This window comes from Choloepus didactylus, chromosome 10 (genome assembly GCF_015220235.1).
Source record: "Choloepus didactylus isolate mChoDid1 chromosome 10, mChoDid1.pri, whole genome shotgun sequence".
Lineage (NCBI taxonomy): Eukaryota > Metazoa > Chordata > Mammalia > Pilosa > Megalonychidae > Choloepus > Choloepus didactylus.
Window position 1 is genome coordinate 65,841,744 of NC_051316.1, and position 23,924 is coordinate 65,865,667.

Here is a 23,924-nt window from a genome sequence, read left to right on the forward strand (position 1 = left end):
TTTTGTTGCTATTTTAGCTATTTGCATTTTTATTACATTTTCTGTTCCTTGTGAGTAGAAGCAGTTATTTTTTAAAAATGTTTATCTTATATCTGGCCACCCTGCTAATCTCTTAATTCTGGGTTGTTTTTTTTTTTCTTTTTTTAGATTCCTTTAAGTTTTTTGTATAGAGAGGAGGGTCCTATATTTGTAAATCATGGAAATTTTGTTTCTCCCTTAAAAATCCTAATACTTTATATCACTCTTTTAACAGTTTACTGTAGAAAAAGTTCAATAGAAACACTGCGAGTGGGGCTTATTGTCTTCTTCCTAATTTTAAAGAGCAATCCAATATTAACCATTGAGAATTCCTAATAAACCAATAACATGGATGGGCCATGAATTTTAATCAGTTTTATCTTTTTATTCCTGGGAAAATTCCCCTTTTATATATTGGTCCATTCATTTCACTGATATTTTGTTTGCTTCTTTTAATCTCTATTTATGAGTGAGATTGGTTTGTTGTTTACCTTTCTTGCACTGTCTTTATCTGATTTTGGTAATAATAATAACCTCAGACAATGAGTTATTGAGCTAAAGAGAGAGAATTAGAAAATTGGACTATAGAGCTGATAAGATTACCCAGAATGTAGTGAAGAGATACAGAATGAAGGAAATTATGGAAGAGCTGAATGGACATGGAGGAGAGACTGAGAAGTTCTAACTATGTCTAATTATAATAGGCAACATTAGTGAACAAAGGGTGGCAGTGAACTCTTCAGCTGTTTAATTGGTTCTTTTTTAAATTTGTTTGTTCAGTTTGACTTTAAATCCGCAAGTCTCTTACTTTTTTACTTCTGGTCACCATATTCAATAGCTTTAAATAATTTATAACTAGTGTAAGGTTATGATAATTCCATGAAGGTAATCTGGGAGTTAAGTCTTATAGTGACTGATGTAAATAGGGATAAAGGGCATAATGAGATTAGTTCTAGTGAATTCAAGGCAGACAGTTGTGACAGACCAGTGTATTTGGAGGTAGAGAGGGATATGCCTGGGGTTCCCTCTGGATTTCTATATATTGGGGTGAGGAGATCTAGGGAAACCAGGTCTTAGCTACAGTGCTTGGCCACGTCTTTAGCCCTAGATGATAGAGGAAAATTTAATGGAGGCATGGCCTTAGACCCAGATTGTGCTCTCACTTTTGAACTGTGTGTGTGACTGTGTGTGTATAAAGGGTATACAAAGTAAATAATAATTAATAATAAGATAAAACAGTATATAAATTTTGTATACTGCTTATACAAGTAACATTTCATTATAATACAATTGAATGTTTGAAAACATTTTTTTTACTTCATTGTATTCCAACATAGGAATTTAATATTTTTTACCTAAGCATTCACCTCCCCTTGGATGTTAAGCTTACTTCAGTTTAGTTTTTTTCTATTTCTTCTCATTCCAATGCTATGATGAATGTTTTCATTTATGTATATTTATTCTCATCTCTGTTTATTTCCTTTGCATGAATTCCTAAAAGTGAAATTCCTTTGTAAAAAATTACGAACCTAAGGATTTTCAATATACTATGCTAACCCACATGCCAGGAAGATTGTACCAAGTTTTTTTTTTTTTTTTTTTTTTTTTTTTTACCCAAAAAATAGTGTAGGTTTTCCAAACATTTGCAAGAATTTATTATCATTTAAAAATAGCCTTTTAAATTTATTCATTGTTTTTATCTCTTTGGAAACTAGTGAGGTGGGACACTTTTTAGGTGGTTTTCTTCTTTTATAAATGATCTATTGATTTGTACTTTTAACTTTTTTGTCTGTTGATGTATACATGACCTTTTAAATATATATTAAGGATATCAATTCTGTATAATATTTATCACAGATATTTTCATGTTTTATTGTTTGTCCACCTTGTTAATGCTTTCTAGACCTTCTAAACTTGAGAATTTTTTCTTGAAATCTTTTTCGTAAGATTGAGCTAGGTGTCCCTTTTTTTTTTTTTCACATTAGCTGGTATTAAACTTCGTTTTACTTGTCAGTCTCTCTGGTCTGTGGGTTTCTTGAGGGCAAGGAGGGTATCTCATCCTTTTCTGCTTACTGCCTTTTTCAATAATTAGTATGTTTTAGCTCAATAGAAGCAATTTGAATGAACAAGTTAAAAAAGTATAGCCTAATTCCATACCATTTAGCCTATCCCACAAGATTCTTGTGGGAGAAAGTCTGAAGATTCTTTGACTTAACAGTTCCACTAAGTAGGAAATGGGAACACTGAAGAGTCACCTTTTGGAGGAGATTATCCAGTTTTTGTGATGTGGAATAGTTGTGGAGAAATAAAACGTTCTGTTGTCTTTTCTTTAGCAGTACTAGATTGACTTCGTACAATTTCCCAACAAAGCAAATGGGGAGAAACGTTAGCTGTAGTTAGCTTTGTTTTCTTGCCAGTCAGAGGGGCCAGTACTGATGGTCATTACTTGGCACGTACAAAAGTAATTTGATTTCTCAGTTGGCAGCAAGATCAGTTAGCAGTACCTGAACTTGGGGTTTGAACGCTTGTCACACTGTTGTTGGAAAATATGCCAGAGTCAATTTGTTTGCTTTTTGTGTGGTTTTTACACCTTTTAAATTATTATTGTTTCACTACATTTTTCTCACTTTCAATGTGGAAGAAAATCAACCTTAACATTTCTCTAGGTATCCTAAAGTTACAGAATCAAAATAATTTTTAATGTATTAGGAAAAAGTGTAATATATAAACTATTTTATATAAAGTATTTTAAAATTATGATTATCACCATCTTATTTTTGGACAATTAATTTTGAGTTTATGTAAATTCATTTTGAAAAGTTAATTTGATTTATTCTGTAGTGTTATTTTAAATGAAAACTGCTAAGTAATTTGCTTCTTGATTTAATTTTATTCAGCTACTTTATGTTTTAATTCAGTTGTATAGACGTGGCTACAGAGGTATACGGAAATGATCTGTTAACAGTTTCATATTTAATCAACCTTCAGGAAAAGAAACATCTTCACAATAAAATATAATGTTCTGACATGACTTTTGGCCTTGATAAATGAAAGAACTTATTTTATTTAAAAGAAAATTTTGATGTCTTTATCGTTTATAAGTCTTAACTGTAAACTTGTTTTCTAAAGTTCTTTGTGCATTATATTCACAAAATTTGAATTCAGTTATAAACATACATCTCCACTACCCTGAATTAAAAATGAAATATTTCTGCTAAAACAAATAGGCTGTCAATATATATTCTGATATTTTAAGCCTGCTTTAAGTTCCAAGCAGAATGAAACAGTTCACAATACTAAAACATAGAAATTTAGCATATATAATGGAAACTGAAACTCAACTTTAACTACTCTACAGTGGCACTTCTCTTGCCGCTATAATAAAACTTAAGAATGTTTTAGTGATTTTTTTTTCCTACTATTATTCAAAATTACATTACCCTTACTGAAATCTGAATGGCTTTTAGTGGATTAATTAAACTGTAGCTGGTTTGCCATCTGGGTGCAGCTTGTTTAGCTGCCTTTCCACAGAAAACTTTCTCATGGAATAAAGAGTATTTTTTGTTAGATTACAGCTGCTGGTCTTCACTTTTTAAAAATCAAATAGTTTTTGCTTTTTTACCTGAGATTTGTGTTGGAATATAATTTGTAAAATAAGAAAACAACCTATTATTGCTTTTCTTTTTTAAGGATGATAGTACAACACAAACTTTTTAATATTCTCCATAAATTTATAAAAATATATTTTATCTCTTGATCTCTTGATAACTTGTAATATTAAGTAGAACCTTAGGTTTAGGCTAGATATGGAAAAAAAATAGGAAGAGGGAATTAACTAAATCTGATTTTTATGGCTCAAGTGGTTTCATTAAATTAGAGTTCTCTGTGTTCATTAATGAACTTGTGCCATATGCTTTAACTGTTCTGGTCAACAGCTGATAAAGAAAGCTGTGTTTTCTTTTTTCTTTCTTTTTGGATTTTTTTTATATAAAGCTGGATAAAAATATCCTTGTGATGGGCTTTTATCAAAGGAATTACTTTGAATTCAGTAACTACTACTGAGGCAATATGGCTCGCAATTTGCAACCCAAAGGTAGTCATACATTATTGGAATACAGCCTACTGTGCTTCACATTACACAGATGTGAAGGCCTGATTATAGCTGCTTCATAATTAACAGTGATCCGATTTGTTTTGTGGCATAAATGGTGCATGTGTAGAACATTAGCCATGGCACTCTCATTCAAATTCAACTCAAGGGCTCAGCGGCAGGCGGGTCACGAGCTTCAGGGAGTAGAAGCACAAGCTCCTCCATATGTTCTTGCTGCATCTTAGTATGGCTATGAGTGCAAGATAAGTTCCCCAAAGAACCTAATCGTGTTCTGTAATTACAGTGCGGCTTTCTGCTGGCTAGAAATGAGGGAGAAGCTAAAACACTCCCTCATCAGATAATTTGTAAATTACTTTACATGGCGGATGCCTAACTCAGTTGGTTTTCAACTGCTGAAATTATAAATAATTGTAACAGATGTGGCAATATGGCTGGCCTCCAATAAATGAGGCCCTTGATAATATGGCCAACCCTTTGACAGGCCAATTTAATAAAATGTGAACAAAATCTTCTTGCTAATAATTTATCATCCTTTTTCCCAATAGAATAAATTTAATTACCCTAGCAGTTAACAAGGTCACACCCAGATGCCAAACGCGGCTACAGTTTTGATAATGCAATCAGGAATTGAGAGGTGATGACAGCGTTGTTGTTTTTTTCATTACCTGGCTTCACATAAACACAGGTGGCGTAGCTTTCTTGTCAGTTTTTAATAATTACAGGCTATTATGGAATGCATAGTTAGCAGATTGAAAACCACACTTTAGTGAATTTGTTTGAGTATGATTGAGGTTTTAATGTATAGAGATGATAATGCATAACAAGCATAGTCCCTTGCTTATACCATTAGTGCACAAATTTTGGTATTTTTATTGGTGACATAAGTGTTAAATGTTTATAAAACTTACTGTATACATTATAATAAGTAATGATCATATCCAAAAGTCACATATTTAGAGATACACTAAAGAGGACATTAATTCCTTGCACTTAAAAATTCATTTTGTAGATACCGTTAATGAATATAATTTAAATATTCACATTTGCACATACTAGCAAAATGTGAGACTTACAACATCTTATGGAAATACCTGAATGTGTTCAATTTTGCTATTTAAGGCAAAAAAATGCATGGAAAGTTAATTTAGTCTTTATTGCCTAAGTTTTAAATAAATCCAGAATTACCTTATTCTTAGGATTAGAATCAACAGTCAGTACATATATTTTAGAGTTATCACTGCAAACACTCTTTTATGACATGTAAATTTCACTAATATCATGAATATCTTGAGCTGTTTCATTCTAATTTTTGTCAGAGCAGTGATATTTACATGGCATAGAAGTACTTAGATTATGGTTGCTCAATTTTTGTAACAAAGACAAGAAAGATGCTGTCATCTGCAGATATGACTAAGTCGATAAAACATTGATTGTTTAGTTTTATATGGAAAAAATTAGTTATGAAATTAAACATTTGCCCTTTTATTTTGATGAACGACACAAGTGTTTAAATATTGCTTTTCTCTTAACGAGATACCAAAGAAAATTTTAATTTGACTATTCTGTAGTACTGAATTTTGCTATTATATTTGAGGAGATGGTGATATTTTAAATTTTACCTAAATGTAGTAAATTATTTTATTCTGTTTCTTGACCTTTAACTGCATTATGAGGATATTTGGGTTAAAAGTTAAACAGATGGAAAAAATATAAATATTTATATTTTTAAAAAAAGTGTGCTACCTGACTTTATGCATATTTATTCTCAAGTTATGAAAGAGTCAGCTAACAATGTTTGTTTTATAAATGGGCAGTTGATTTATTTCTGTATTTCTAAAATCAGTTTTAAATAAAATAATAACCAAGTTTACATGGTTATTCAGGCCATTCATGAGAAGAAAATTAAGTAAACTAATATATATGTATTTACATATATATATAAATACACACACTGTCTTCATCCAATAGGAATTGAGGTGATTTTTACAGAATTGTCATTCAAGATGTCAATTTCTCTGTTATATACATATATATGTTATATATATTGCATGTGCACACACACACACATATATATATGAGATTTTAAGCACGCAGAATAGAGCCACACTTGTTTTTTCCACAAGATGATATTTTAGGGTAAGCTGTTTATTTTGATGAGGTATCATGTCCTTTTTAAAAATTTTTGTTTTGAAATAGGATACATTATGTGTTGACAGGTTTGGAATTAATAAATTTCTTAAATACACAAGAAAATGTATGTTTAATGCTTAGCCAGAGCCAAGAACTTGATACGTTTTAAATAAGTTCTAGTTATTATTATTTTAATATACTAGGAAACATGTATACTTAATTAAAACTTACTAATGACAAAGCAATTTAACTTACAATTCTTTGCAATTATTTTAGCTGTAAAACAATTTTTTATTTCTCAGGCAATATTCACTCAACCTCCACTGTAAAAATGCTGTGAATACTATGTTGCCTGGATTTGATGGAACATAACTAGATATTTAACTTATATACTTTTTTTTTTTTTTGTAGTAATTGGCCCAACATTTCAAGGTTTTTGTTTCCCTTCTTCATCTACTTTATGTCTTCCACAGGAGTTTTCATCAAAATTAGCTCCGTGGATCAATGTGAACAAAAGCTTTATATTAGTAATGGGAAATTTGAAGAGATTAGCTCCAATTGGGGGCCTTCAGACACATACTGCTGACTGTTTCTCAGCATATTAACTGTGGCCTAGCACTATATCATTGTCTTCCAAGACTGAACACTCAAAAGGAACTCAAGGATTTTAAATACTAGAGTATTTTTATTTATAAAAACTAATAATTTTTGGTAGGAAAAGTTAACTTTTCAAAAATTCAAGGATTTTAAAGCTAATAGAATTAATTTCCACAAATAGGGGTATTGGTTAATTTGGATGAACTAATAATATAAAGGAATGGGAAGCAGCTCTTAACATGGATAAGGATATATGAGAATATATGTATATCCTCATGCGTGTGTGTACAATTATGATGTTTGAAAAAGAGGGTTAAAAGAGTATGAATGGGAATGAAAGAAGTAACTTTACAGTAGAGTAACCTGACAAACTCTACTTCAGCCAGGTGATCAAGGTCAACATCAATAGTGATAAATCATGTTGATAGTATTTACCCTTTCTATGATAAGATAAACATGCCACTTTACCTCTGAGATCTTCCTCCCAAAACTCATAACCAGTAGCCTCTATAACCCCTAGTCTAATCATGAGAAAAACATCAGAAAAATTCTGGTAGAGGGGCATTCTACAATATACAAAACTGGTATTCTTCAGAACTGTCAGGGTCAAGAATAAGGAAAATCTTAGAAACTGCTGCTGCCAAGAGTAGCCTAAGGAGATAAGACAAATAAATGTAATAGGGTATCCTAGATAGAGCAGAATACCTGAAATAGAAAAACACATTAAGTAAAAACCAAAGAAATTTGAATAAACTATGGACTTTAGTTAATATAATGTATCAATGTTGTTTCATTTATTATAAGAAATGTACCATACTAATATAAGATATTAATAACAGGGAATGAGGGGAACTCTTTGGTATCTTCAGTTTTTCTGTATCTGTTCTAAAATATAAAATATTAATTTTTTCAAAAGGCAGGCTGAAGAGCAGAATTATAGTAGTATTCCAATTCCTTGCTTGTCTTGAAAAAGTGGAAGTCCTGACAATATTGGTCACATTCCTCTATGAAAATAATTGGCGGAAACTGAATAGCAACTGCCATAGACACACTCCTTGTTCCTTAACAATGAAGCTAAGTGTCTCTTGACACTTTTCATTTTCATTACACTTTTAAAAATATTCATATTAGGAGAAATATGAAATATTTCTTGCATGTATAGCTCTAGCGAAAGTGATAAAAGGCAAAAGAGAGAACATATTTGAAGAAAAATAGGATATATGATATCCTAATCATTTGATATCCTAAAATAATGTATGCAAGTGTGGATATTGAATGAACTCTAAATATGTTATTTTAAAACAAACCAAACACAGCCCATTTTATTTATTTATTTTTCTGGCTCTTATGTGAATTTGAGTTATCACCACTTTCATAATATTTTAATTTTGAAGTTCCATTTTTGGTTTATTTATGAATGTTGAAGGAATGTTGTCTAAATATGAAATTTTTTATTATTACGGTGACAATATCCACTATTAGAGCATTTTAAATGTCTTTGTGAATATTTGTGTTATTTATAATCTCAGCCTCTTGACATAATAATATTTCTTTTACATTCATAGCTACAGTATTATAATGTTATGACTATAGAAAAGTCATTTATTAAAAGCACAGGATTGCTTATTGGATATACCATTAAACTAAAGTTATGTTTTTCCTGTTTTATTTTAAATTTTTGCTTGACTTTGAACATCTCATTCAAAATTTCTTTGGTAAATGATGGGATGTTACTATATCCTTCATAATTTTATTGCAGGGAACTTGGATAAGACCAGGTTGGTTTTGAAAGTTGTTCACCTTGCAACCCAGTAGGAGGATTTATTTACTTATTTAAATTTTTGTTGTGGTAACATATATACAACAAAACATTTCCTTTTTAACCCCTTTCAAGTATACAGTTCAATGGTTTTAATTCCATGTACAATGTTGTGCTACACATAACAGTTCAATATAAACAACGCAAAGTGAAATGTTTTGTAGTATAATAGGATAAAGTTTGGGAAAATCAGGTGATTTAAGTATGAGGAAAGTTTAATAAAGTAAATCAAAGATGACTACAGTCATCATTAAAATTAAAATTTCAATATAGAGTTAGGACAAATTTTCCTGTCCCCGCTAAGAAGAAAAAATGTGGTCAAAATTGGAAGCAAGTGGTGTTTTTCATCGTTGGTCCAAAAAAGTTAAACAAATATCTTTTTCTCATATATCTCTTAGGAATATCATTTAGGAATGATGAGGTTCTCCACAAATTTAAATGAAAATATTTTTAGTGCTACTGGATCCATATTGATAATATTAAAATCATAAGATTTGACTTTGCTGGTAAATTAAGAATATATATCATATAAATATGCTTTAAATTTTTTCTTCTGAAAATCTTTATGACAATTTTATTTTTGAAAATACTTGCACAGACTCTTAGCTATTTTATTGAAAAATGTCATTCTATTAGAATTATAAAAGTTTAGGTCATGATGGTTTATAGTTTGTTAAAAAGCAAATTTTAATCTCTGCATAATTATGATTTCTATAATATAATATTTTATATTTATTTGTATTTATGTGAGTAATATCCACATATATATTCACATATATACTTTTTTTATAGGTATCTCAACAGCCATCTTTAACCAGCCTAGAAACGTTAATGATCTCGCAGAAGTCTGAAATTGACTATTTACAGGAGAAACTGAAAATAGCAAATGAAAAACTATCAGAGAACAGGTCTACCAATAAGGCGTTTTCAGAGAGCATTATGGAAAGTGCAGAAGGAAAACATAAGGTAGGAACATTTTGCATTTTGTGAATTTGCAAGGATAAGGTAGGCCAGGAAAAATATGGAGAACTTAAAAAACCAAACAGCAGTATTTTCCTGCTTATAATACTGGAAGGTTTTTTAAAAAGTATGATGTGCTAAAGACCAGATAAAACAGCTGTTGGGAGTAGGAAGTTTTCCCTTTTAAAAGACTGTAATATATCCCTAATTTAATTAATTAATTGTATTATTAGCAATAGTGTACCTCTTTTGCCAGTAAATTAATATTCTTGTATGGAAAAGATTTACTAAGTATCTCCTCATGTAACTGATAAATTAATCTATATTATAATAATGCATTTTTAAAATAGGATTAGTTGACTTCCAGGAAGATGGAGGAGTAGGAGCTCCAGGACTCAGTTGTTTCTCCAAAACAGGTAGTAAACAGGCATGAAGTCTCTGAAACAGCTGTTCTGGGGCTCTAGAGGCCAGAAAAACAGAGTAAGGCACCCAGGGAAGAGCAGGAGGAAGAGACTGATAAACTACTTTAAAGAACTACTACCCTGAACTTTGTGTGGGGTCTGCCGGCACCCATCTCATACTCTGGCATTGGGCCACATTGGGATCCAGTCCCTGTCTAGTTGCTGCTAACAGTAAGGGACATAAAAATCCTCTTCCCCAAGAATGGGGAGGGGGAGCAAGGCCAAATACTGATTATACCTTTGGATTTGCGAATTTGTATTGCTGGGTCCTAGCTCCAAGGTACTGTTCCAGCCCTGCCTGGGACAAAGGCACCATCAACCCTGGTTTCAGCCCTCCCCTGGAGAAAGGTGGAGGTGGTGGAGATTTAAAGACACAGGCCCTCCTCAGGGCTTTGGAGAACAATTTGCTGAAGGACACCATCTGCTTGGTAGACCAGGAAAACACAGCTTTGGAAAGCCATCAAAGAGGCTTTTGGTGCCATCCTGCTCCCCTCCCCAGGGCACTTTGGAGCAGTCTACACTCCGTTCTTCGGGTCCTGGCCCTGTTTTCGCTGGGTGATACTGACTTGGGAAAGTCTTCTTTGTGGTGACTGTACTCCCAGAATTTGCCCTCCAGGCAAAAGGAGCTAGAGACAATGAAAGGGATCTTAAAAAACTGTAGAGGCCAATAAAAAACAAACAGAAGAAATCAAGATTACCAGAGAAGAAACAGAGGAAAAGAAGGAAGGTTTCTTCTGAGAGTTAAAACAATTGCATAAAAAGTACAATCTTGAAAATTGCACTGCATTTTTGGGAAAAGAATCAGTTGAAAAAGAGCTGAAAAAATCTGTTCAGTTAAAAATGGGCTATTCTGAAGGTCTAGAATAAGTTGAACCAATTATCAAAGAAAAGTCTTAAAATAAGGCAAATAAACAATAAGACTCTAGACAAGAGGGAGAAACTGACCTCAAGGAAACTCATCAAGATAATCAGATGAAAAGAAGAAGGAAGACAGATAGAGGCATAGGGAGTTGTAGGATTTAGCCCATACTCCATGGCAGCTCATAAATAGCAAGGAACTGCAGAAACAATTGGTTGGGGGACTTTGGAGACCAGACACACATCATATACTAGCCAGGGACAAGTGGAAGTGTGAGAATGATAAATCACAGCAAAGAGCTGTGCGTAAAGCCTTGTATGCTGTGGAAGCTGGTGCTCCTCCCCTATTGGCTCTGCAGGCTGACAAGGGAGTCACTCCATGATTGGAAACAGTAACCCTCTCTTCTAGGAGCAGGTGAAGGAAAACTTAGCCAGGCACCAATTTTGGATTTGATTAACAAATTCGGACTAAGCACAGATAAATGTACAATGCTGTCAACAAAGAAACCGAGATTTCTGTTTCAGCCCCACTTCCAGCAGGGAGGAACCAAGGCTGATAGAAAAAACCGAGGAGTCTGGATTTAGACCTCAGATTGCTAGAAAAGGACTGTGCCCCAAGAAAAGGGGCATATAATGCAGGGTACCAACTCCGGCTCTTGATTGGTGAACCCAGGGTTCTAGGGACCTGCTTTGAGAAGATTTTTTTTTTTCCCCGAACAGCTCATTAAAGAGAGCAGTCGGCATCCTCCGTTTTCAGCCCTGCCCCAACAGGGGCTAAAGTAGGGTTGACTGAGAGACAAAGTAACTAATCAGGTGGTGGAGATAGTTCCCTAAAGGAAGATCTTCTCCAAGAAAAGAGGGGGGGGCAGGACCTGATAGAAGTGGGTGCTGTCAGAGAATTTAGATCCCAGGGGCTTAGATAGCAGCAAAGTTTCAGCCTACAAAAAGCAGAATCCAGCCTGTTCCGGTTTGCTAATGCTGCCATTATGCAAAATACCAGTAATGGATTGGATTTTAATAAGGGGTTTTATTTGGTTACACATTTAAAGTTCTACAGCAGTAAAAGAGTCCAAATCAAGGCATAAACATGAGTACACTTTTAAATACTCCAGTGAACTAATCAAGACCCACTCTGTATGGTCAGGATCCACATTTGCATGGAAATAATTCAGTCAAAGGTTTCAACCACAGTTGTTGAGTCATATCTCCATGGAAACTCTCATACGATAGTTTCCACCCAACAAGATTGGATTAAATGATCATGGCTCTTCTGGGGTCCAGAACAGTTTCAAACCGGCACAATGACCAAGCAGGTTTTACTACAGGTATGCAAGGGTGATTCAACACAAGTAAACAAGTTAATGTAATACTCTGTGTCAACAAATTGAAGGAGATAAACCACATGATCACCTTGATTGATACAGAAAAGGCATTTGACAAAATTCAACATCCTTTCTTAATAAAAACACTTTGAAAGATAGGAATAGAAGGGAACTATCTCAACCTCATAAAGGGCATATATGAAAACACAGCACTAACATCATGCTCAATGGTGAAAGACTGAAAGCTTCCCCTATAAGATCAGGAACAAGACAAGGATGCCCACTGTCACCATTGTTATTCAACATTGTGCTAAAGTTAGGCAAGAAAAAGAAATAAAAGGCATCTGAATTGTTAAGGAAGAAGTAAACTTCACTGTTTGAAGGTGACATGATCCTATATTTTCAAGGTCCTCAAAAGTCTACAGCAAAGCTACTACAGCTAATAAATGAGTACAGTCAAGTGGCAGAATACAATATCAACATGCAAAAATCAGTACTGTTCCTACATACTAGTAATGAGTAATATAAGGAGGAAATCAAGAAAAAAATCCCATTTACAATGGCAGTGAAGAAGTCAAATGTGAAAGAAGGGAGCTGACTCCATCTCTCTGTTCCCGCAAGAAGTTCTTTATTGGCTTTTTAGTACAAGATTATATAGCATAAGCATTCTTTGGATTACATGATTGTTTTCCCATTTCCCAGGGAACTGCATTTGTTCTAAAATCACAAGACTAGCATGTTTACAATTTTCGGATGCGAGCTTGAGGACAGTAACAATCTTAGGGAACAATCTCTTCTGAACTAGGTGGGAAAACAGAAACACGGAGGGAGCCCTGCTTCATTCTCTAACTTAATGGCCTGCCTTCAGGCACACAATGCCTTGGCCTCCTCCTGACCTTTCAGGAGGTAGCTTCTCTGACTAACTTACCAAGCCAGGGAACCCTCCATGCCTCTACATCTCCCCCCTTTTGATTATGATTACAATTTTCTGTAATAACATAAAGCTCATTCATAGGGATATCATGGGGGTTCAGGGAACGGGCATGACATCTTCTTAGGTTGGTCCACCTGCACTGGAGTCCTAAAAGCAAAATGCAAGATATAGCACTAAGTAAGAGCCATTTAGCTATAGAGGGTAGAGAAAATATGTGACCCCAGGAGCTTGGGTCTAGCCATTGCAAATAATTTTGTAGAGTATTGATAGCATTGGTTCACTCTTCATTGATTCGGGTGGCATGGAGCGTTTCTAAAATGTGTGTTTTTAAATTATTTACATCACTAGTTAAATTATCATAAAATGCTCCCCACAATTGTTTTTTGACATCATTCCAAGTTTGGTGTGTATGATTCCATTGCATAGGGGTTACGCAGATGGATGTCATCTGCCAATCACATTTTAAGGTAAGGTGCCAGGCAAGGGCATCTTGCCATTCGCCTACAAATTCAACTGCAGCCTCTAGGGCTTGAAGTCAGGTTAGGATTTTCTGATCAATGCTTTGAGTAATAAATTGTTGGCTGACATTCTCAATAGCAGAATTTACAAAGTGAGCTGTTTCCACAGTTTGAATGATAGCTACTATAGATGCAGTGGCAGAGGCTAAAATTACAAGCGCAGATATAAGAACCGCAATTAGATTAAATATGAAAAGAGGGACATGTATTTTCTGCAAAGCTTGCTCAAGAATTACAAGAGTGGAGGAAGATTGCCACTCTTGGGTTAGATTTATAGGAAGGAACACTTCAGCTTGTCTTTTTAAGACTAATATACTTGTTATATTCTTTTCAGTTATGTTAGTATTTGAGATAGAGGAAGTGAAATAAGAATTGTTTCCTGAAAACATGGTGTTGTAATAATAGAATAGGTGATATTTATAGAATCATTAATTAAGAATACATAAGGATGGATAGTGCAGACTAGGACATCAAGGGTACAGTTGCGAGTTAAAGTGATGTTTGTGTGCTTAGGGGAGGTATATGTGTCATGCCATATGAGTACTCTGTGGAAGACATGTCCTAACCACCACATGGTACACTGCAGTGGCCAGGAGTCGAGTTGAGGGGCAGGAAGGCTTAATGAGCCATTGGTCCAAATGATAGGCTCTGAGGAGTTTGCCACAAGGGCAGAGTGATTTCCGACCCAATGAACTAATTGTGGTTGCTGGACATGAGATATCCGTTGGGGCTCCAATCAGTAATAGAGTGGTTATGAATGAAAAGGACATGGGTATTTTTGCCACTGCACACATCCCAATCGAGGGATGTGCCCCTGGGTTTATATTTATTGCTTCTAGATGTGCAAGGGGGATCTGGAGCTGGTGCGGAAGCATTATCCTGGTTAGTTTGGTTTCCATAAGTGAGGCTCCCTGCGGATATGAAAGTGAGTGTCTGGGAGGCATTATGTAGCCAGACACGGTTATGGGGTTTGATGCAGTATTCACTGGTTAAAGATACACAAAGGAGAAGATGAGAGAAGGCAAAAGATAAACTGTTGTTAGCTAATATCCATTGACTGCCATTAATTAGGGGACCACTAGGTGGCACATGTACTCCACCTAGCCAAGTGGTAACATTGTGGGAGGCAGGGAAAGGGGAATCCACTCAAGTTACTGGGCAGAACAGAGGGGGTTCTAAAATGTGCGCCCAATACAGGTGGGCAGAGACACACGGAGATAGAAAGGAGAACAAGGAAAGGAAGATTAAGGTTACCGCGCTCTGGCAATGGATAGTAGAAACCATTGCCGGAAACAGTGTTTCTGGAGTCACATGGGTGCCAGTTTGTCAGAGCACCGCCCCAGCCTCTTGAGTGGTTTTCTTCAGGATTCCCAACGTCATCAACGGGGCCTGCTGAGGTGGAAACACAAGCATATCCCCGTCCCCAGGGGATTAAAAGAAAACTTTTAGACAAAGCTTTTAATAGCCCTTTAGTAAATGGACTTGAGGCACCATTTCTGTGAACGCTCTTTTTGAGTTTTTTGTAAGACTGATAAGTTAATGGCTCAAATACTCTTTGATTTTGCTGATTAAGCATGACTGGATAAACAAGATTACCAGCCAATGCCGCTTCACACAAACAGCATTGTAGAACTGGTGCGGCACCTCCAGGGAGAGGAGGTGGCAGCGGTGGTAAAGGAGGAGGAGGAGAGGACCAGGTCATAATTTTTCATCCGCCGCCCTTATCAGCTGTTGGTAGGGGAGCAGAGGGCTTGGGAGGCGGAAGGCACTCATTGGGGACAGCTGTGGTCTCCCTTTTAGGTACCTCAGTTTTAGAAGGCTCAGTTCTGGCAATATGAAGAGGGGCCAGGGCAGTGCAAACAAGAGCCCATGTGGTAAATGTTTTAGAAGAGATTTTTTGTCCTTGCTCAAAATCACATTTTAAATTCCTTCCAATTCGTTCCCAGACACCTAGATCTAAGGTGCTCTCATCAGGAAACCAAGGGTTATGCTGAACGACATCATGCAATAAAGAGTGTAAAGTATTTTCTGAAACAGAAGCTCCGCTAGCCTGCAGCAGCCGTTGTAGGGTTAACACACTGGTGCTGGAGAACAGTGAGAGACTGACCCATATTGTTGAGTGGCTGAAACTACTGAACTACTGCAAAATAAAATCAGTTGTACTTACTGCGCAGCTTCCAAATGTCATGGTCAGGACTGGATTTCCTCACACGGGGCACCAATTGTGAAAGAAGGGAGCCAACTCCGTCTCTCTGTTCCTGCAAGAAGTTCTTTATTGGCTTTTTAGTACAAGATTATATAGCATAAGCATTCCTTGGATTACGTGATTGTTTTCCCATTTCCCAGGGAGCTGCGTTTGTTCTAAAATCACAAGACTAACATGTTTACAGTTTTCTAGTGCAAGCTTGAGGACAATAACAATCTTAGGGAACAATCTCTCCTGAACTAGGTGGGAAAACAGAAACACGGAGGGAGCCCAGCTTCATTCTCTAACTTAATTGCCTGCCTTCAGGCACACAATGCCTTGGTGCCTGCCTTCAGGCACACAATGCCTTGGCCTCCTCCTGACCTTTCAGGAGGTGGCTTCCCTAACTTGCCAAGCCAGGGAACCCTCCATGCCTCCATAATCAAATATCTTGGAATAAATTTAACCAAGGACATAAAGGACCTATACACAGAAAAGTAAAAAACATTGCTAAAATAAATCAGGGAAGCCCTAAATAAATAGAAGGACATACCATGTTCATGGATTTGAAGAGTAAATATAGTTAAGATGTCAAGTCTACCAAAAATGATATATAGAGTCAATGTAATACCATTCAAAATCCCAACAACATACTTTGCAGAAATAGAAAAACCAATACTCAAATTTATTTGGAAGGGCAGAGTGCCCTGAATAGCTAAAAACATCTTGAGAAAGAAAAATGAAGTTGGAGCTCTCACACTACCTGACTTTAACGCATATTCAAAAGCTCCAGTCATCAAAACAGCATGATTTTCGCATAGAAGTAGATATACTGACCAATGGAATCAAATTGAGAGTTCAGAAATAGACCCTCTCATCTACAGACAATTGTTTTTTTGACAAGGTGGCCAAGTCCACTCTACTGAGACAGAACAGCCTCTTCAAAAAATGGTGCTTGGAGAGCTGAATGTCTGTATCCAAAAGAAGGAAAGAGGACCCCCATCTCACACCTTTTACAAAAACTAACTCAAAATGGATCAAAAATCTAATCAGTAGAGCTAAGACCATAAAATTCTTAGAAGATGATGTACAGAAACAGCTTAAAGATCTTGTGATAGGAGGTGGTTTCCTCGACCTTATACCCAAAGGACAAGCAATGAAAGAAGAAATAGATATATGGGATCTCCTCAAAATTGAACACTTTTGCACATCAAAGGACTTTGTCAAGAAAGTCAAAAGGCAGCCTATTCAATGGGAGACAGTATTCAGAAACCCATATCTGATGAGAGTTTAATATCCAGAATATGTAAAGAGATCCTACAACTCAACAACAAAAAGACAAACAACCCAATTTAAAAATGGGCAAAAGACATGGATAGACACTTTTCAAATGAGGAAATACAAGTGGCTCATAAATATTTGAAAAGATGCTCGACTTCACTAGCTATTAGAGAAATGCAGATCAAAACCACAATTTTTTATCTATTAGATTGGCCATTATCAAAAAAACAGAAAAACACAAGTGCTGGAGAGGATGTGATGACATAGGTAACTTATTCCCTGTTGGTGGGAATGTAGAATTGTGCAGCTTCTCTGTGAGTCAGTTTGACCAAGCCTCATGAAGCCCTATATAGTCATACCATATGATGCAGCAATCCCATTGATAGATATATACTTGGAAGAACTGAAAGTAGGTGCATGAATAGATCTTTGCACACCAGTGTTTATAGCAGCATTATTCATGATTGCTAACAGAAGGAAACAGCCCAAGTGTCCATCAACAAATGAGTGGATAAACAAATTGTGGTATGTACATATGGTGGGATATTATGCAGTTGTAAGATGGAATACAATCATGATGCATGCAACAATGTGTATTAAACTTGAGGACTTAATGTTGAGTGAAATAAGCCAGAAACAAAAAGACAGATACTGTATGGTCTCACTATATGAACTGTCTATAATGAGCAAACTCTGAGAAATAAATTGGAAAGCACTGGTTATCAAGAGATGGAAAGAAGGCAGAAATTGGGCAATTAATGCTTAAGGAGTACAGAATGTTCAATAAGGTTGATAGTAAAGGTTCAGAGATACTGTGGTAATGTTAGGATAACACCATAAGTGTAGTTAACAAACTTGAGTGTGAGTATGGTTCAAAGAGTAAGACTAGAATCGTGTGTGTCACCGGAAGGAAAGCTAAAGGATAAAAACCGTTGCTGTACAACTTAGTGAAACCCCGAGTAGAAAAAGATGGTGGTTAATTGTATAAATATAAGAGAGTTCTTACATGAACTAGAACAAACCTACATCACTATCACAAGGTGTTAATAATAGGGTGTTACATGTGAAAAAATACACTTAATGTAAACTAAGGTCTATAGTTAACAGTAAAGTTATAATATTCTTCCATTAACTGTAACAAAGGCACTATACCAAAGCTAAAAGTCAATAATAGGGAAATTGTTTTTCTTTGGAAGAAATGAGAATGTTCTCATATTGACTGTAGTGGTTAGTTCATAACTATGAGATTATATCAGGAGCCATTGATTATACACATAGGATGTATTGTACAGTGTTTGAATAAAACTGTTAACAAAAAACTTTGTATGAATATATATTTATAAAATAGGAAAGCAGAAATTGAATCATTTGTTATACCTTGGATTTTTATGTTAATTAAAATATCACAAATTAATCTTATGCAGAATGCTTCCTTATAACAAATACTGTTTGTAGCATGAAGCATAAAAACCTTGAAAGAAATTCAAGCTATTAAAAAAAGAAGATACGATGTCTAGACATCAGCAGAAAATTACAAGCCATATTAAGGAACAGGAAGATATGGCCCAGTGAAGGTAACAAATTAAAATTTCAGAGGAAATGGAAAATTTGGAGCAACTAATCAAAGATGTTCAAACAAATCTCCTAAATCAGTTCAAGGAAATGAAGGAAAATATGGTTAAGGATTAAAGGATATTAAAAAGATACTATGTGAACACAAAGAAGAATTTGAAAGTATAAAAAGAAAGATAACAGAAATAATAGGAATGAAAGACACAACAGAAGTGATTAAAAATCACTAGGGGCATACAACAGCAGACTCGAACAAGGAGAAGAAAAAATCAGTGAACCAGAAGACAGGGTAGTTGAAATTCTATAGACAGATGAACAGATAGACAATAGAATGGCAAAAATTGAGCAGTGTCTGAGAGATTTTCATGATAGCAGAAAGCTCACAAATATATGTGTCATGGGTGTCCTTGACAGAGAAGAGAAGTCAAAATGGGCAGAAAGTATATTTGAGGAAATAATGGCCCCCAAATTCCCAACTCTTACGAAGAGTCCAAAAAGCTCAACATACTCCAAACAGAATAAATCGTGATAGACCTACTGTGAGACACATACTAATTAGAATGTCAAATGCCAAAGATAAAGAGAATCCTGAAAGCAGCAAGAAAAAATGATTCATGACATAATAGGGATCTGCAATAAGACTAAGTGCTGATTTCTCATCAGTAACCCTGGAGGCAAGAAGGCAGTGGTATGATATATTTAAGGTACTGAAAGAGAAAAAATGCCAGATGAAAATTCTTTTTCCTGCAAAACTGTCTTCAAAAATGAGGGAGAACATTTTCAATACTCCAAATAAAAAAATTTTAAAGAGAAAATGTTCTAAAATTGATTATGATGTGTGAATGTATCTCAATAACATTGTATTCATAGAAAAAAATTTTAAAATGATGGAGAGTTTAAAATATTCACATATAAACAGAAACTGAGAGAGTTTGTCAACAAGAGCTCTGCCCTACAAGAAATACTAACAGGATTTCTGTAGGCTGAAAGGAAAAGTAAGGAGAGGGAGGCTTGGGCTAGAGTGAAGAAATGAAGATTATCTGCAGCAATAACTAAAAGGGTAAAGGAGGGACAAAAATAAGATATTAAATATAAAAACCAAAGGACATAGTGTCTGAAGGAAGTACTACTATTACAGTAATAACATTGAATTTTAGTGGTTTGAACTCCCCAATGAAAAGACACAGGTGAGCAGAATGGATAAAAAAGTATGATCCAACCATATGCTGTTTATAAGAGATTCACCGAAGACTCAAAGACAGAAATAGGTTGAAAGTGAAAGGTTGGAAAAAGATATTCCATGCAAACAGTAACCAAAAAGAACTGGGGTAGCTATATTAATATCAGACAGAATAAACTGATATAAAATTGTTACAAGAGACAAAGAAGGATGCTATATATTAATAAAAGGGGCAATCCACCAAGAAGTAATAGTCATTGCTCTAGTTTGCTAAAGCTGATGAAATGCGATATACCAGAACTGGGCTAGTTTTTACAATGGTGATTTGTTACCTTCCAGCTTACTGTTCTGGGGCCGTGAAAATGGCCAAATCAAGGCATCGTCTAGTGATGCTTTCTCTCCAAAGACCAGAGTGGCCACCTGCAATCCTAATCTCTGACACTTGGCTGGCACATGGCAATGTCTACTGGTCTCTCCTCTCCTATATTTCATTGCTTCCAGCTTCTGGCCTCAGTAGCTTCCTCTCTGTTTTTTGTGTGTCCTCTCTCAACTGCTCTGGCTTTTCTCCCTGAGCTTCTCTGTGTTTTCTTTTTCTTTTCTTTTCTTTTTTTTTTTTTCACCCCATGTTTTATCCTCTTACAAAGGACCCAAGTAAGAGATTAAAACCCACCTGAATGAGATGGGTCACATCTCAACTTAAGTCCCACTCAGAGTGGATCCATACCCATGGGAATGGATTAGCTTTAAGAATATTATCTTTTCAGGTGTACACATAGCTTCAAACCACTACACTCCACCCTCTCAACCTCCAAAAGACATGCTGTTTCCATATGCAAAACACATTAATTCCTTCACAGTATAACAAAAGCCTTAAATCATTTCAGTAATAATATTAAGTATAAAGTCTCATCAAAATCAGTCACAGGTGTGGGAAAAAGAACGTAATGTTGCAGGAGTGGGGGCATTTAGGCAACTTCCTCATGTAATTTACTTGTACCTACAGGACCCACTTGAGCACTTTCTTATATATACCATTTCCATTTTATGATGGAGTGTTGCTGTGCACACCCAACTTTATGGCTTGGTGGCTCAGACAACACCCAGCTCATGATAGGCAACTCAGGTCTCATGGTAACTTGGTTGCCCATGTTTAAGTATTCTGTCTCTACTAAGGCCCAATACAGGCCAAAAGCTGTTTCTCAAGAGCAGATAGATATCTGTAGAGGATGGTAAAGCTTTACTCCAAAATCCTAAGGACCTCATTGTGATTCTTCTATAGGCGCCTGCCAAAGACTCCAAACCGCATCTCTATTTGCCACTGACACCTCCAGCACCATTGAATCAGCTGGATACTATGGTCCAAGCAGCAGAGCAGCTTGCAGAGCCGCCTGGGCCTGTCACAGAGACTCCTCTTGTTCTGGTTCCCACTCAAAACTAGAAGGTTTTCTGGTCACTCGGTAAATGGGCCCGAGTAGCACACCCAAATGAGAAATATGTTGTCCCCAAAATCCAAAGAGGCCAACTAGGCATTGTACCTCTTTTTTGGTTGTAGGAGGAGCCAGATGGAACAGCTTATCCTTCACCATAGATGGTGACATGCCCCACACCACTGGATACCTAGAAATTTTACTGAGGTGGGAAGTCCCCTGTATTTTTATTAGATTTATTCCCATCCTCTGACATGCAAATGCCTTACAAATAAATCTAGACTAATTGCTACTTCTTGATCGCTAGGTGCAATCAACATGATGTCATCAATATAATGAACCAGTGTGATGTCTTGTGGGAGGAGAAATGATCAAGATCCCTGCGGACCATATTATTACATAGGGCTGGAGAGTTGATATAACCCTGAGATAGCACAGTGAATGTTAACTGCTGGCCTTTCCAGCTGAATGCAAACTGTTTCTGGTGGTCCTTACTAACAGCAATTGAGAAAGAAGCATTTGCCAGATAAATACCTGCATACCAGTTCCGGGGAATGCACTGATTTTCTCAAGCTTTGATACCACATCTGGAATAGCAGCTGCAATTGGAGTCACTACCTGGTTAAGCTTATGATAATCCAGTGTCATCCTCTAAGACCAGTCTGTTTTCTGCACAGGCCAAAAAGGAGACTTGATTGGGAATGTGGTGGGAATTACCACCCCTGTGTCCTACAAGTCCTTAAGAGCGGTGTTAATCTCTGCAATCCCTCCAGGAATCTGGTACTGCTTCTGATTTATTATTTTGCTAGGCAGGAGCAGTTCTAGTGTTTTCCACTTGGCCTTTCCTGCCATAATAACCCTCACTCCACAAGTCAGGGAACCAATGTGGGGATTCTGTCAATTGCTGAGTATGTCTGTTCCAATTATGCATTCCAGAACTGGGGAAATAACCACAGAGTGGGCCCAGGGACATACTGGATCCACTGTGAGATGGACCTGAGCTAAAACTCCATCTATCATCTGACCTTCATAAGGCCCTACTCTGACTGGTGGACAAGAGTGATGTTCTGGGTCTCCTGGAATTAATGTCACTTTTGAACAGTATCTAATAATTCCTGAAATAATCTGATCATTTCCTTTTCCCCAATGCAGTTACCCTGGTAGAAGGCCATAGGTCCCCTTGGGCAAGGCTGGGAGGAAGATTAACATGCAGAAAATTTATGAGGTCTACATCACCCTAATACCAAAGCCGGATAAAGATACCGTTAAGGAAAGAAAATTGCAGACCATTTTCTCTTATGAATATAGATGCAAAAGTCCTCAACAAAATATTTTCAAATCAAATTAAACAGCATGTTTAAAAATTATACAGCATGATCAAGTTAGTTTTATCCCAGTTATGCAAGGGTGGTTCAACGCAAGAAAATCAATTAATGAAGTAAACCACATTAACAAATTGAAAGTGAAAAACCAAATGATCTTTATTGATGGAGAAAGGCATTTGATAAAATCCAGCATACTTTCTGGGTAAAAACAGTTTGAAAAATAGGAATAGAAGGAAGTTTCCTCAGCATAATAAAGGGTATGTATTAAAATCCCACAGCTAACATTGTACTCAGTGGTAGAAGACAGACAGCCTTACAAGGGGTAACTGTGATTGTGAAAGCCTTGTGGATCGCAGTCCTTTTATCCAGTATATGGATGTGCAGATGAGTAGAAAAATGGGGATGAACACCTAAATGAAAAATAGGATGGGGGGGGGCATGATTTGGGTGTTCTCTTTTACTTTTATTTTTATTCTTATTTTCACTTTTTTTGGTACCAAGGAAGATGTTCAAAAAATAGATTGGGGTGATGAATGCAGAACTACATAATGGTACTGTGAACAATTAATTGTAAATTTTGGATGATTGTATGTTATATGAACATATCTCAATAAAATTGAATAAAAAAAAAAAAAGACAACCTTCTCTGTAAGATCTGGAACAAGACAAGGCTTCCCACTATCACCATTATTATTCAACATTGTGCTAGATGTTCAACCCAGAGCAGTTAAGCAAGAAAAAGGAATAAAAAGCATCCAAACTGGAAAGGGATAAGCAAAATTTTCACTGTTGGTAGGTGACATGATCCTATATATAGGAAGTCCTGAAAAATCTACAACAAAGCTACTAGAGCTAATAAATGAGTTTAGCAAAGTGACAGGACACAAGATCAACATGCAAAAATCAGTAGTGTTTATACACTAGTAATGATGAATCTGAGGAGGAAGTAAAGAAAAAAATTCTATTTACAACAGCAACTATTTAACTAAAGATGTAAAGGACCTGTACACAGAAAACTGTAAAACATTTCTAAAAATAAGCAAAGAAGATCTAATATATGGAAGTATATTTCATGTTCATGGATTGGAAAATAAAATATCGTTAAGATGTCAATTCTATCCAAATTGTTTTGCCAATTCAAAAAAATCTTAATGAAAAATAGCTTACTTTTCAGAAATGGAAAAGCTGTTTTTCAAAATTTTTTAGGTTAAGGTGCCCCCAATGCC

General features: G+C 35.8%; 1 protein-coding gene across 1 annotated transcript in view; it reads left to right on the forward strand.

Annotated features, from left to right (window-relative positions):
• CNTLN (centlein) overlaps positions 1-23,924 on the forward strand; it is a 421,047-nt gene that overhangs the window by 191,102 nt on the left and 206,021 nt on the right. The window contains 1 exon segment of the mRNA XM_037797049.1: positions 9,468-9,641. Coding sequence (XP_037652977.1) covers positions 9,468-9,641 — 174 coding nt within the window.